At 36.7% G+C, this 15,210-nt stretch overlaps 1 protein-coding gene across 1 annotated transcript; it reads left to right on the forward strand.

Annotated features, from left to right (window-relative positions):
• Nucleotides 1-814: 814 nt before the first annotated feature.
• Nucleotides 815-15,210, forward strand: LOC140237840 (uncharacterized). The gene is made up of 8 exons (XM_072317770.1): nucleotides 815-875; nucleotides 1,265-1,456; nucleotides 9,916-10,239; nucleotides 11,290-11,469; nucleotides 11,718-12,053; nucleotides 12,588-12,869; nucleotides 13,817-14,116; nucleotides 15,077-15,210. Exons 1-8 carry the CDS (start codon nucleotides 815-817, stop codon nucleotides 15,208-15,210), a joined length of 1,809 nt encoding a protein of 602 aa, XP_072173871.1.

Below are 15,210 nucleotides of genomic sequence, written 5' to 3' on the forward strand. Positions count from 1 at the left end.
TCTCATGAGAAGTAGTCTATTCACAAGTAATTGTTTTCACACAGTATGGCTCTTTGATGGCAACTGTTATCATGTTGACAGTGTAGCAAGAAATCATACACGTCGTGTTAGATTTTGAAACCAGGATGTATTGATGAAATCAGTTTAGTCTTTGTTACAAGCAAGCAGGAAACAAGGCTTCACGTATCAAACTGACATTCGTCACAATACCATGGAGCATTATTATCATTGCATCATGACGCAACTATAAAATAGAATATTCCTATACATATAATTATGTATATTGTTCATAAAGAGCTCGGAAAATCACGTTCATACTGAAAAGGAAGAAAATGTATGACATACTAATATTACCTCAATGTGTAATGTGCGTTGGACTAATATTTTGAAGTATAACAACAGCAGCAAACGCGGAAGAATTTTATGCAGGAATAGTGTGAGATGGTCGAATAGTCTGCACACGCACTCTAATAGAAAGTCGACAGAGAAAACGGACATCAGGCCATCAAGCTTACCAAAGCTTTAACGTCGTATTGCAGCGTAAGCAGTCTCGCTCTTATTCATTGTCGTTATTTATTTATTTGGCTTTTTTTTTTTCAGGTTAACAATTAAGTTTGGCTCTCGCTCTGCTTTACCAAATGCAACGAAATCGAAATTTTTTTGTTACAGACTTGTGCTTACAAGCTTATTATGGTTTATGCTGAGTGTTTTCGTTAATTCCCTTGAAACTGTTATTACTGTTGATAAATATTCATGTTTGTTCTCTATTCTGCCATTTATCTTTATTTACAGGATTCAACAGCGTCCGAGAATGATGACTGCAAGACGAGTATTAGCCCTTCTTGGGATAGTTTTTATCGCCATTCATTGTATTGGTAAGATATGAACATCATACGTGTACGTATACATTGACATTTATATGCATTTGTACATATACATATCCATGCATACATGCACAAATGTACAAAAAATTTATATTGTTTTTAAAAATTCCACAGCCAACTCAGCTGTGAAAAGGAAACATATATATATATATATATATTTCATAATGAGTTAACAGTGGGCTTTTTATCAGTAGTCTTGTCATCTATTATTCTTATGTAATCATCTTTGTTTTAAAAAATGCCTCGTACTTCAGCAAGACAGCAAACCGCCCAAAAAGATGAAATAAAACGTTGTATAGATCTGAGAAATAAACAAGAAGACAAGACGTCCATTCAGCCTCATTATTCTGTCTGCGTTTTATCTTTGTTGGTTTATGTAGGTGGAACCAGCGTGACTCTCAATGTACCAAGCCCGCTGACACCAGACCAGGAAATTACAACCATCTGTACAGCCGATAAAGTCTTTGGCTCAGAACACGTGATCTGGTACCTAAATGGCGTACAGATTACGAATGGCGTACAGACAACCAGTACTGTAGATAGCATGATCAACTACTACTATTACCTAGAGGGTCAGAAAGAAAATTTGGAAAAACATATTGAATATTTTGAATTGTTCAGATAGATTGATTTTGATAAGAATAATCTTAGATTACTAAAAGTGCTGCCATAGTTTTTGGTATTTTCAAGATATTCTTGAAAATCTTAGTGGATTTTGATATCATTTTCTGCCAGTCTTCACGCCTTCTTCTTCCTGGCACCTTGCCCATAATGTCACATCATCCTTCAAACTTGTGACGTCAGATGACGAGTGGGAGTTCCTTCACACGGACATTCAAGCTGGATGAAATAAGACAGAATTGGAGAAATTGAACGCATTGAACGCAATATGTACATGAGAAGGACAAAATCAATGGCACGAATTACCCTGAATCAGTGTAGATTTCTTAGAAGAAGGTAATTGTCAAATTTTAACTTTCTGTTTAACTTTTTTCTTACATTTGCCAAAATACTTTTATATTGCAATCATTAAAGTCCAGTTTACCTGTGGGAGCAGTGATTAAAAAAAATGTTCAAGATATCATATTTGATGCATATGCGTAGGTCTGTTGTATCACAAAAATCCTACTATATAAAATGTTCCCAATAAAGCCTAAAATGTTAGGAGATATCAGTATTTTTCTCGGTAGAAGGTAATTGTAGACGGTTTAGACTGCAAAATTTTATATAACTATTGTTCACCTGTTTTATATTTAACAAGACTTATCATCGATTTTACTGATTCATATTTCTACAGTGGGTGTTTCTATCCCTAACCCACATTTTAAAACTACTGTATTTGAAAGCACTAATGCTGGGTTTTCGTTTCATCTGCAAATGGTAAATTATGCCTTTGTTATAGTGGACATTGCCCACTCCCTTTCCTTTAATCTTACTGCTCAAAATGTGCATATAACTGATTTGTCGATTGTTTCAAATGTTTAATCTACTGTTAAATGTTCAATTGTTTGTTTTTTTTTTTTCATTTCAATGAAGTTTGGGGCTTATCGTGGATAGGTCTTTAACCTGTTCAACCCCTTTCCTTCTGCTGACAACCCTCGATGAGAAAAAACAACAACAACAACGAACGCACACCAAAACAAGACAATACACCTCCCCTCCTCATAATAATAAATACGCACACACATGTGCGAACTCACTTAAAACAACCACAGTAAACCATGAAAAATTAACTCCACCAAATAAGTTTATTTCTCTTGATCTATTAATGAAAAACAAAAACATTTCATCCTTACATGGTCATTCGTGAAATTCAATAAGCGACGTTTACTTCCTATTGTATTTTGGCAAACTCTATATTCAGTGTTGTTTGAATAACCATACATGAATGTGTATTGATGAAAACCTGTATGTGACATTGACTTCCTTTTATCATTTATTCAATTTCAATTCAATTCAGTTCATTTATTTTCATTCTTCTTTTTTTTTTCTTTCATCAAAAACATAACACAAGATAAATCAGGTATTACATCATATACAAAAACATTTGCCTTTGCAATGAATAAATGATTTCGATAAAAATAAGAGCGCATACTGGCAACAAAAGAAATAATGCAAAGTCATGCTTCAGTTGAAAAAAGGGAAAAAAGAATAGAGAGGTGCACTAAAAAGCAAAGCTTGTAGATTGTGAACCACTCAAAAAAACTTATGAATTACTTGTTTACAAACACTTGTGACAAATATGATATACGACAGGACGGGACAAAACAGAAGAAACACAACAACATGACACAACTTCCCAGAATAGATGAAAAGTATAGAAGGAAAGAAAGAAAAAGAGAGAATGCCTACACGCTGAACAAGGAAAATGGAACAGGGGATGGTAGAGAATGTGCTTCATAGAGTTGGCGCTGCAAGCAGTTGTGCAAGGATTGTGATGGCTACTTCTTTACGTAATAATGAATTCAGTGATTGCATGATTGGTGGGTGGATGATAAACCCTGAGGTTGACGAAACCTATAGCTAAGGGAAAAAAAACATATCAGAGAGGATTTAATAGAAAAGATTTTAACTTGAGCTTAAAAGAATACAAAGATGGGGAATTTTTTATTTCACAGCTCAGTGAGTTCCAAAATCTAGGACCGGTGTATATAAATTTATTCTGAGCCAATAAAGTTCTCAGGAGGGGTAAATGAAAATCATTAGATTGTCTAGTGGGATAATCATGAGAAGACTGGTTCCGTGGGAACATTGAATTGAAAATACTGGGAAGTGCATTTACATTGTAATTAAACATAAACTGACCAAGTTAAAAATCTTATATTTAGTAAATAATGGCTCTGTATGGGAACGTGGCGGGACGCTACAAATAATACGAATAACCATTTTTTTTGTAATAACAGTAGTTTATCTAGTAAATTTTGATGGGCGCTACCCCACGCTAGGAGTCCGTAATTAAGATAAGTAAAATTAGAGAAAAATACAACGTCAACAAAGAGGACAATGGAATATGAAAACTGAGTCTATTAGTAATACCAATATTGCGTGAAATTATTGTACTAATGTTTGTAATATGCGGCCTCCACGAAAGTTTATCGTCCACTGTGATACCAAGGAATTTTATATGAGAAACTCGCTGTACCAAAGTGTCATCAAAAGCAATACCTGTGCATAAATCTTCTAAAGAATTACTAAAAAGCATATACTTAGTTTTCTGGAGATTAAGTGATAATTTATTAGCTCTTATCCACTGAGTTACTTTTTTCAATTCGGAATTAACGATGCGTACAAGAGTATCTGGATTTTCGTGGGAAAAGAAAATATTTGAATAGTCAGCAAAAAGTATAAATGAGCGTATGTCAGATGATCTGCAAAAGTCATTAATATAATTGATAAAAAGTAAAGGTCCTAATCAATTACCCTGTAGGACGCCACATTTAATGAATTCTAAACTCGAGCTGTACTCGTTCAGAAAGACATATTGTTTTCGGTTTTGTAGGTAACTCTTGAACCACTCCAAGGCCTTCCCGCGTATTCCATAATGAGACTGTTTATAAAGTAATATTTCATGATTAATTGTATCGAAGGCCTTGGAGAAGTCCAGGAAGATACCAATAAGATGAGAATGATTATCAACAGTATGGTCAATAAACTTTAAAAGAGCATGGATGGTGCTACTTTTCTGACGAAACCCAAATTGAAAATTTGTAAAAACATTATGCAAATTCAGAAAATTATTTGTTCTTGTAAATATCAATTTTTTTCCAATATTTTAGATGAAGATGAAAGCAAAGAAATAGGTCTGTAATTACATATATTAGAATCATCTCCTTTTTTGAATAAAGGGAAAACCTTCGCTATTTTCATAAAATCAGGAAAAACACCACCTGATAAGGATTTATTGAAAATATATAAAAGTGGGTCAGCAATTGAAGATATAATTCCCTTTAGAATAAAATTACTGATACCGTCATAACCGGCACTTCGCTTGCTATTTATTGCGGTAACAATATCTATTATTTCATATTTTGTTGTTGGAAAAAAATAGAACTTGAATTGTATTGACCTAAGAATTAAAAAAAAATGTATATTTGACTGCGGTATTTTTTCTGCCAAATTCTCTCCAGTCATTGAAAAATAAGAGTTAAGAATATTGACTATATCATTGGGATCTTCAAAAACTTTATGATCATGTCTTATTTTTGTGATTTCTGATTTCTTTTTTGATATATTCATAGCCTGCTTCAACACCTTCCATGTATTTTTTATATCATGTTTATATTTTTCTAACTGAAACATATAATATGTTCTCTTTTCCAACCGTTCAATCTTCGTTAAGATATTTTTATACGAAGTGTATTTATTTTTTGACTTCTCAGTTTTTTTTTTCATTTTGAATTTGTAATATAACCTATTTTTCCTATTCATTGAACGAAGAAGAGATTTTGTAATCCATGGTAATTTGGGGGAAGTTCTATAATTAACTGACTTTTCTTTTAATCTGGGAATATATTCATCTGAATATCTATTAATTATCCCTGAAAAATTCTCAAACGATACATTTATATCATCATCATAAACACTAGACCAATCAACCCTATCTAAGTTAGCACCGTGCTGTGGGTAAGTGGAATGATTTTCATAGGGAAATATCGTACAAGGTAATGTGTCATGCCAAATCAATTCAGATCGCATTGCCGGTTACAAAGTAATAACAACTGCATCGATTTGATCTGCTGTTTCAAATACAAACGATCTTTTACCTAAACGGGTGGAAATTTGACCTTTGGTTTATTGCATTTATGAAACTAGAAACAAAACGAAAAATATGGCAAAATGTTGGACATCTTGGATTCAATGAATAGAAAAGACTGATCTGCTTTGTTGACAATCTCTTTTGATGAAATACGGCAGGCCCTACAAACTTAGGAAGCATTGCAGGTAAAATATACATTAAAGACGAAATCTATCCAAATAATTAAAAAAAATCTTCAAAGAAAGGGAAAAATACTTCTTCCAGAACGCTACAAAAATAGCAAAATTCAGATAAGAAAATACTATGGAAGATTTTGGACATTTCAAAATTTTACTTTTTTTTTCGGAAAATATTTCTCGACCAGTCCTTGTGAATATTCAACTGAGCAAATTGACCATGTCATGCTCTCACAATTTCTTATTAATTTCATAGTCAGAAATGACAAATCTCATATTTAAGCTGTATCAGTCCTTACCAGCCGGGAAGAGTTAGACTTTACCTTCGTTCAAGTACCATCATGATCTTTTTTTTTTTAATGTGATGAGATAATATCCCCTTGAAAACTTGTGATGTTAATTTTTATTTCTTCTAATGTCAAAGATTTGTAACACCAATGATTTTAAAACTGTGAATGGGACGCAAGTCATCGCTTAGAACCCCTCCCCCCAAAAAAACAACAACAACAACAACAAAACAAAACAAAACAAAAACAAACCAAAAAACAAAAACAAACAAAATATTGAAAAACGTGTATGAATCTCCACATGGAGCAAAACAAATGCATTCAATAATTGACAACCTTAATCCTCCGCTCCATACCATCGATATTTGGGATACCCTAACCGAAGGCGATGATTCATAACGATGGAATATCCGATCCTTTTCCGATTCAAAACATTGGGTCATTACGATGCACAGTTTTGTGTGACGGAAGTGAACTCTCACCTAGATACATCACCTCACTTTTTCAAATCGAATTTCCAGTACTGCGACGGAACAGTATTGCTCGAAAAATGCATAAAATTTTTCGGAGATATCCCTGACAAGATAATTCTTGAATATCTGAACATAGTGTTACGTCGTTAAACCAGAAAACACGAAAATTCTAGGCTCTCTCCCTCGATCTCAGGAAAAGCTTCGAAGGCAGAAATTTTCCGTTCCCTCATCGGAATCTCTATGCAGTTATAGATGGGACGATGCCAATTTAATATAGGAATAAAGTCGACTACATTTTTCCGCTTACTTTCCGTCTACAACTAAACTTACACATATCACAATGTTTACTCGACATGAAAACCCCAAAGTACTTAAAATGCAATCCTTTTCGGGACACTAAGGACTGATTTTTCTTCCTCCCACTTTATGTAGTCTCTATGTGTCCATCATTGCACTGGATGATTACTCGCAGAAGACGGGCTTATGCCAACGCGAGATATGTCCCAATATTTCCGATCTCAGTTTCAGAACACGAGCTTCATAATCTGGAAGCATGTTGCTTGGTACAGGATTCAAGACTTCAAATAAGAAGCATTGTCACTAATTAGTGAACTACATTTCAAACACATTCAAATAACTTTTTCTTCAGTAATTGTATAATTTTTGACTGAGGAACAAAATGAGACGGAAATGAACTTTGACCTCACGCCAGTAGAAGGTGACATAATGTATCTCCTATTCAAACAGCGAACACGCAATTCATCCCAGAGTGCTGCAGAGAGTACGATACACGTATAAGATAACATTTGTAAAAAAATAAGTTTTATATCACTTAAGATTGCTGTGAAATCTTCAGATTTTAAATGACGTGCGACCAAGGTTAAGTCGGGAGTTAGGAGACTGAACAGCTTTCAGGGACATCGGACTACCTACGGGTCCTAGGATGGCATGAAGAAATTTGTGTTTTTATCATAATCGCCTTGCAATCAACATCTCAAGATAAAGGAGACATTGATAAACCAGAAAGATCGTAACCGTCGAGACAGGATGTTTATGTAAGAAATAAACTGCACTTGATCACCGTTTTGAACTCAAAGTTTTTCGTCATGCCTTAACGTTACCAGATGCTGTCCGTAATTTACATACGAATATCGGAAGTGTTTTCCTTCGTGTGGTTAAGCAAAGTAGACAGCAGCTGCTCAGTAATTACAATAACCCTCAGCGATTTAGTGAAAGTATCCCTATCAAAGAGTCGTTTATATGAAATTAATCTCTGAGATGCTGGAAACAATGAAATATATCATATTTTTATGCCTTTACTGTGGTCAATCTCCACACAGCACCGTTGAGTTATTTGTTTTCAGTAATATTTGACAGGTTTGTTGCCGCTTTCAATGATATCTTGCTCTGTTCGTACAAGCAAACAATTGATTACTATTGTTCTACTATATAGGTGTATAAGATGAAAAACTGACTTGTTTGAGCTAACAAAAACACATAAACTCTGTCATGAAAATCATGTTAAGCAAGGACAAATATCGCCATATATCAACACGGAGCGAAAAGAAGATAATGTTGTCGTATCAGCGTACTCTCTAAAGTAACTAATGATGCCGGTAAATCTTTTCATTTAAGACTTTTAGGCTTTAAAAAGCATGCCAGAAAGATGATAACATCTATTTTGTAATTATTACACCTCAAGTCAGGTAAAGACTAATGAGAATTAAATAACAGAATAAATCTATTCAAAATGAAGAGTATCTTCCTGCCCCATAATCTCATAGGTTTACGTGTAAGTCATGTCTCACTTCAAAATCCTAACCCTGCTCATTATGTGGAATTGACAAGCACAGCCGAATATTTTTGTCAATTTTCTGAATGAAGGCAATATTACCGATGCCTTTCAAATATATCACTGCAAACTTGCTGCAAGAATAGGACACACACCTACAATCGTTTCAGTCATACTGATGGATTTTTTATCAATCTAAATGGTAATAATTCATTGATTACGTAGCTCATCTGTTTCAGACACATTTCCTCAATAAAATTGACCTGTGAGAGTCTAACGCATTGCATAATTGTTGACCGCTGTCTTTCATGTTCTTATATATTCGCCATTTTGTCTGTTTTTAGATATTAACGACGGAAGTGAAAATATTCCCTCAATACGTTCCTATGTAATGTAATTCCTCATAATGATGTAGAGAAAAGTTGCAAAATGAAAGTGAGGTTGTAATGTAACATATCAATTCCTAGAAGATAAAGCTGAAACTTTTTGGATGAATATATGATCTTTTTGCCAGGACATTCTTGAGCAGAAAGGGATAAAACAACAGGAAATAAAAAACAGTGGCTGTTCAGATGGCGACAGTCGCTCAGCGGCAAACTTAGGTTTCTATACTTACAATTTCCGAGGAAGTCACTGCTCGAGGCCGTGCGATGGTAGAACCGGTGAGTATCAGCGAAAATTATGGATTCGTTCCTGCTAACCCGAACTAACACACAAGCCATTGGATAGATCACAGGTCTTTGCGCGTTTCTCAGTCCATGAAAGTTCTGATCGTGTGTTTGCATAATCTATTGATACTCCATCCATTTCATCAAATCACGCTACAGAACACGAGGTATTACAAGCTTAAAGGGTAAGATATTGACTTGTGTTTTTTTTTCTTTCTTTACTTATTGAGGTAATGATGAGATTAAAATAAAGCTGATTTTAGTGAAGTTATTTCAACACCTCACATTCTACAGTTTCAGGCTTTCCTTTGTCAGGGTGCACGAAGCTCCTATTTAATTTACTCGGATAATTTAGCATATCCAGATTGGCCTGGGCCCACACTTTGACATCAGGCTTCATCGCATCACACTTCATTGCATTAGATGACATTCTTTCCGCTGTTGAGAATTTGTTTTATCCATGTCATCCCAGCCCCACTGTAACGTGGTTTCCTTAAAAGTGTCGTCCATAGCGATGCTATTTAAAGAAAGTAAATTTCAAGATTTGATTTAGCATCCATTGTTTGTTAGTGTGAACCAGTGTTTCTTGATAGATTCATTTTGATATCATTTGTAAAAATTTCGGTAGTCTTGTTGATACGAATATGATTCAAAATTCTAACAATTTCTGGTTACACAATATAAGTAATTCTGAATATAAATATTGTAGAATCATAATTTTGAAGATTTCAGAATGTGAGCCGAGAATGCGTAGAATGCGTCTTGAATTTTGTATAGTATCATAGCCGGTCGTACATTATATGATGATAACTCACTTTCAGTTGGGTCATAGAATCTGAAATTCTACTCAGTTTCCGCCTGTTTTTCCACATGTTTTAGTGAGACTTGCTGGAGGAGTTGACGAACATGAAGGGCGAGTGGAGATATTGTGTGATGGGGTCTGGGGCACAGCGTGTGGCAACGGTTGGAATATGAACGCAGCTCACGCTGTGTGTAGACAGCTTGGGTACTCGGGGGCTGCATCGGTCCATTCTAATGCCTACTTCGGAGAAGGATCGGGCCCTGTTTGGTTAGACGATGCTTTTCACTGTCCCACGTCAGATAAAAACTCCCTTTCAGAGTGCGGTCGATTGCCGTGGGGATGCGCTGATTTGACCGGTTGTGGACACAGCAAGGACGTAGGCGTACGATGTGATGGAGAACGTGAGTCAATTCTATATATAACATCTTTGCTTGTTTTTATTTATATCAATAGTGTTGTTTTCTTTTTTGGTTTTTGCCAGTTGGAACTTTTTGTTCACATAAGTCTCATCAACTGTGATCATCTGAAATATCACACTGTTAAATCGTAATTGGAGTATTGTCATAAACTATACCATTTCGCATGTGATATTTTGGTTGTAATCAGTAATACATCAAGTATGATTGATCGATGCCATGTTGATATTTCAGTTCTTGATACTTAAAGTTTATCTAATTTGAACTGCTTCAATTGACATTGTAATTGGTCTTATTAGGTTAGATCTTCATAAAGTGAGAAATTGTTACAGAATTGACAGACCTTTCAATATTTCAATCGTGATTGTTTTCGACCTTCCCACAAGTGACATTAACACTTTATATTAGGACCTACGATTACTCTCACACAAGGAGTTTTTCCCAATGCAGTTCAGAGGGTTATGTACTCACACTTAAATCACAATGGTTTAAAATAATGCTATTTTTTAACGGATGGATTAATCATGACCAGAAGTCAGCAGAACGTCCGCTGATTTTTAACAATAAAGGGGACGTTCGCCCTAAAAATTAAGTTTGTTTGAATAGAACCATAAGAATTAGAGGAACAGGGTAGTCGAAATTTTACTGTATTCTGATGAAAATTTTACGAAAGTTTGAAGGTGTGACCAGCGAAACATAAATTTACGACCACGTGTTGTAGCATTCTAACCTTGTCCTGTGCACAAAAAACACAAAATCTTTCCCTTTCCCCTTATTTATGACTAGATATGATATACATATAAATATCATTCATTTATTCATTTATATGATATTATTTCAATCTAGGGATTGTATAAGAAATATAACATTTACACTGATTGCATTAAAGGCGCATGTGCGATAAACGGAAATATCAAAAATTCATATTTTGTAAAACTGAGCAGAAAGGGCTTGAGCTCGTGAATGGCATCATAAATTTAATACCAATGTGCGTTTCATTGATCACAACGTCCCCCCCCCCCCCCCCAATTGCAGGAGATGCGGAAGCTGCGGCCGCAATATTTAGGAACGGAGACTTGAGTTATGGAGTTGATCGTTGGACTTACTACGACATACGCAGCGAGTTGACATTCACCCCAACAACAGCCAACAACGGCGATATACTTCAGTGTCATGTGTACGGTCTTGTGCGCTCTGCTACTCTGGAGGTTGTAGGTAAATCTGTCAGATTTGATATCAGTATATACATGTATCTATGGTATATACATCTAGAATATAATATTCCATTGGCAGTAGACCTATCATTTCTGCATAGTCATACATTACACATATGCATGTGTATTGTTGATTTCATATTTACATCAACCTTTTTTTTTTTTAATTGAACATTACACTTGGAATAGGTTGTGAAGTTTATCTGTTGAAAACTTATAATGTGCGATTACACTTAAATAATTCAACAGGTGGTGTAACTCCATCTCCCGTCCGGTCAATCACTCCATGTATCACTCCAAGTCCCGATACACTCCCAGGAGAGAACATCTTATCCATCGATGCTGTAGAGATTAAAGGCGAGGATAACCTGGTTAATCTGGTCATCTCCTGTCACGTGAACTTCACTGATCAGCCGTCTCCGTATCTCCACACCTACACCATCGGGACTGAGAATACAACTCTATCGTCATCAAGCAGCGCCTCAGCCATCCTCTCACCACGCCCCAACGCCTGCATCGAACTCACGTGCTCCGCGACGAACGGGATTGGAACGACCTCAGCCACGCGAAGACACTGTCCTCGAGGTAATTGGTGTTGGTCTAACTTGTGAATTATGTAAATGATGCAGCATTCTTTGCTTAGATTTTATCACATAGGTATTTGTTCTTATCAGTCCGTCGCAGTCGGGCGAACTCTTGAAGAGTACGCGTTTTCATTCACGCGCTCATCAATGTTAGCATGTGTGAAATCACAAATATTCCATGCTCGGTAAAGCATATCCTTAATTGTTAGATACCTTTCTCAACCATGAGTTCCCATTATCGAAGCCACATGCATAAACACCTAAAATGATACTGACACTGCATACCCTGTTGCCAGTTGCAGCTATACCGCTGGTAAACGGCTGCTCTTGTTTTATTTAACTCGTGCTTGAATATTTTGCAGTCAAAGATAACGTCCTTTTTTTTTCTTTTTTTCTTATTTTAAAGATCGTATCTGACTCCCCTTCCGGCCAACAAAGTCAATCACATGAAGTTACTTCGAACATAATTTCCTATTGGTGACCGGGTACCGGTTTGGACATTGATCAATACATAACAAACAATCATATCTAACAGATAAGCCAGCAGAAGGAATCATCAGCGTAGAGTTTGAGACTCAAGAGGATGATGATGACGAACCAAGCCTCATTATTACTTGCCACGTCGATCCAGAAGACCAACCATTTCCACCAATCAACACGTACCTCATTGCAGTCGACGATAGCATCATTTCCGATTCAGCTTCTCCTACGGTGACGATTGACCCTCAACCCAACACGTGTATCGATGTCGTGTGTACTGGTATAAATGAATACGGAGAGATTGAAGCGACCAAGACATACTGTCCCTCACAACCAGGTAAATCTAACAACAAAGCATAGTTAACGAACAGTGGAGCTTTAGAAAACGGTAATACGAAATGTAAAAAATGTTTTCTTTCTTCGTTTATGACTCTCTCCCCAAGGTGAAAGGAATTATAGTCTTCAGCATCTATTGTTCTTGTGATTCCGTAGAAGTTTTACCGTAATAACCACGTCTGATGAACAGCGGTTCTGCAAACTTCAAAATTTAGATGGGATAGGGATAACATATGTAATAAAGTGAAGTCAGGGTGTTGGCAGTATGACAATGTCGTGTGAACACAGGATATCCCGACAATCAAAGTCAAAACTGCAGATAAAAGTGAGCGTCTCATTTGCTAGGGGACTAGGTGCCGAACTTGTGACGACTCGAGTCTCGCTAGTCGCGGAGACGTCTCCTGGAGATTATAACCTGGTCTCTGGGGAGTCACGAGAGAATGAAACTTGTTCTTTTTTGGGGGAAGGCCTTTCCAATCTTCAGCTGGTCTTAGAGACGTCCCTGCAACGTATCCTCGAAATCTCCTTAGTCACAGTCTGGTCGCTCAGACTAATTTTGTCCGCGAGGTCTCTGGGATGTCTCCGCGACGTTGTTGAGATCCATGAACCGGAGACGTCGCCAAGACGTCTCGCAACTGAGAGGACGTCTCGGAGACCTCGCGATGACCTCACTATGATGGCTCCGCAACGTCCAGGTTAAGAAGTTGTCATCTTATCTGAGACGTCTCGGACGCTTCCTGGATCGAGTCGCCTTATTGGCGAGAGTGCATGCCAATTCTTGGTCTTTAAATAGATTTGCACAAGTCACAGCGAAGTCTGCTCCATTGAGATAGGCCCTAAACTCATGTTTAATGTCACTTTCAGTATTGTTCTTGACTTTGGGAATAGGAGCCTTCAGATTATTCACGTTTAATCCTTCTATTTTGTCATCTCTCGATCTCATTGTAGAACCAGTCCCCGAACAACCTGTTGGAAACATCCTGAGAATCGAGACGACAGAAATCAGAGGTGAATGGAACCTGGTAACTCTAATCATCACCTGTCATGTTGACCTCTCTGACCAGCCTTACCCACATCTCCACACATACACCATTACAGCTGATAACGACACCTTGTCCTCCTCCAGCTGTGCCTCAGCGATCCTGTCCCCACTTCCCGATAACTGCATCAATGTCACATGTTCTGCCACCAACGGAGTTGGAGATACGTTGTCATGGGTGAAACATTGCCGGACAAAAATACCTCCCGGTACGTGAAAAAGAAATGACAAATACGATTAAAATGACATTGTTTTGCTAAATTTTGCTCAATTTTTAGGGAATGTGCATTCCAACATTATTGTGTCTTTTGGTCATCATAGTAGGAAATATAGCAGTGCTTGACAATTTATGTCTTCGGCAGAATCTTGGTTCGTAAGCTTTTTTTTTTCTTTGTGGGCTGTTCCAAGTAATCTGAAGAGAAGTATATCAGAAAAAATATAGAATATTACTTTTGCACATACTATCTAGACAGTCTTTTAGCCACATGACTTAGGCACATTTCTAGACAGTCTTTCAGCCTCATACGTGATGATCAGATTATCATGAAATTAACACGAGTCAACATGCATTTGCATTGATTAGGTCCTTTAAAGAAACAAAAGCTATCATTCCTGAAGCAAGGCATATAGTGCGTATATGAGCCTAAGCGTGATCCCATTCTATGATCGCAGGAAAGTACCCTTGCTTAATCTTGTCTCTTCTCTCCAAGTTGGGTGTCCTTTGGGGATCAGGAATCTCCTAGTTACTTCAGGAAGTACGGAATAAGACGTGTGTGTTCAAGGCTATCTTTTAAGTGTCAAATCTTACTTCTTGAATTATGGAACAGCTTCTGATTTATTCCATATTTTTCTTCATAGGTATGCAATTATAACGTTTTCCCTGTTTAAATATAGCGCTTTCATCGGAAAAGACTGAAATCGACGAAAATGTCTTTGCGAAAAATGTGTCCGTGCGTTCTTCGCAGCAAATTATACCTATACAGCATTTAATTTAGAGGTATCTCGTTCTGCAGTAAGAAAAGATAAACAAATTAACAGACAAACAAACAAAACAACTACAACATACTAAAAACGAGTTTCTAAACACACACAACTGACAGGAGATGAAGGGAAAATAAACGAGGAAGTTTCAAACGCTATTACATTGTCCATTGATGCTTTATTGACAGGGGGTCCCATAGCTAGCCCTCAACAGGGGTTCCTTCAGAAGTCGTCGACCACATACGTTCTTCTCATCGCCATTTTCGTCCTCTCCATCATCACCTGTCTCACTGTCCTCATAAAGAGAAAGATTGTCTACTGA

This window comes from Diadema setosum, chromosome 14, assembly GCF_964275005.1.
Source record: "Diadema setosum chromosome 14, eeDiaSeto1, whole genome shotgun sequence".
Lineage (NCBI taxonomy): Eukaryota > Metazoa > Echinodermata > Echinoidea > Diadematoida > Diadematidae > Diadema > Diadema setosum.

Excerpts from the sequence above, each read along its gene's own strand:
- LOC140237840 (XM_072317770.1), top strand. The coding sequence starts at position 815 with ATGACTGCAAGACGAGTATTAGCCCTTCTTGGGATAGTTTTTATCGCC. Across the intron at positions 1,457-9,915 it reads CTACTACTATTACCTAGAGG|TGAGACTTGCTGGAGGAGTT; the intron begins GTCAGAAAGAAA and ends CACATGTTTTAG. Across the intron at positions 11,470-11,717 it reads TGCTACTCTGGAGGTTGTAG|GTGGTGTAACTCCATCTCCC; the intron begins GTAAATCTGTCA and ends ATAATTCAACAG.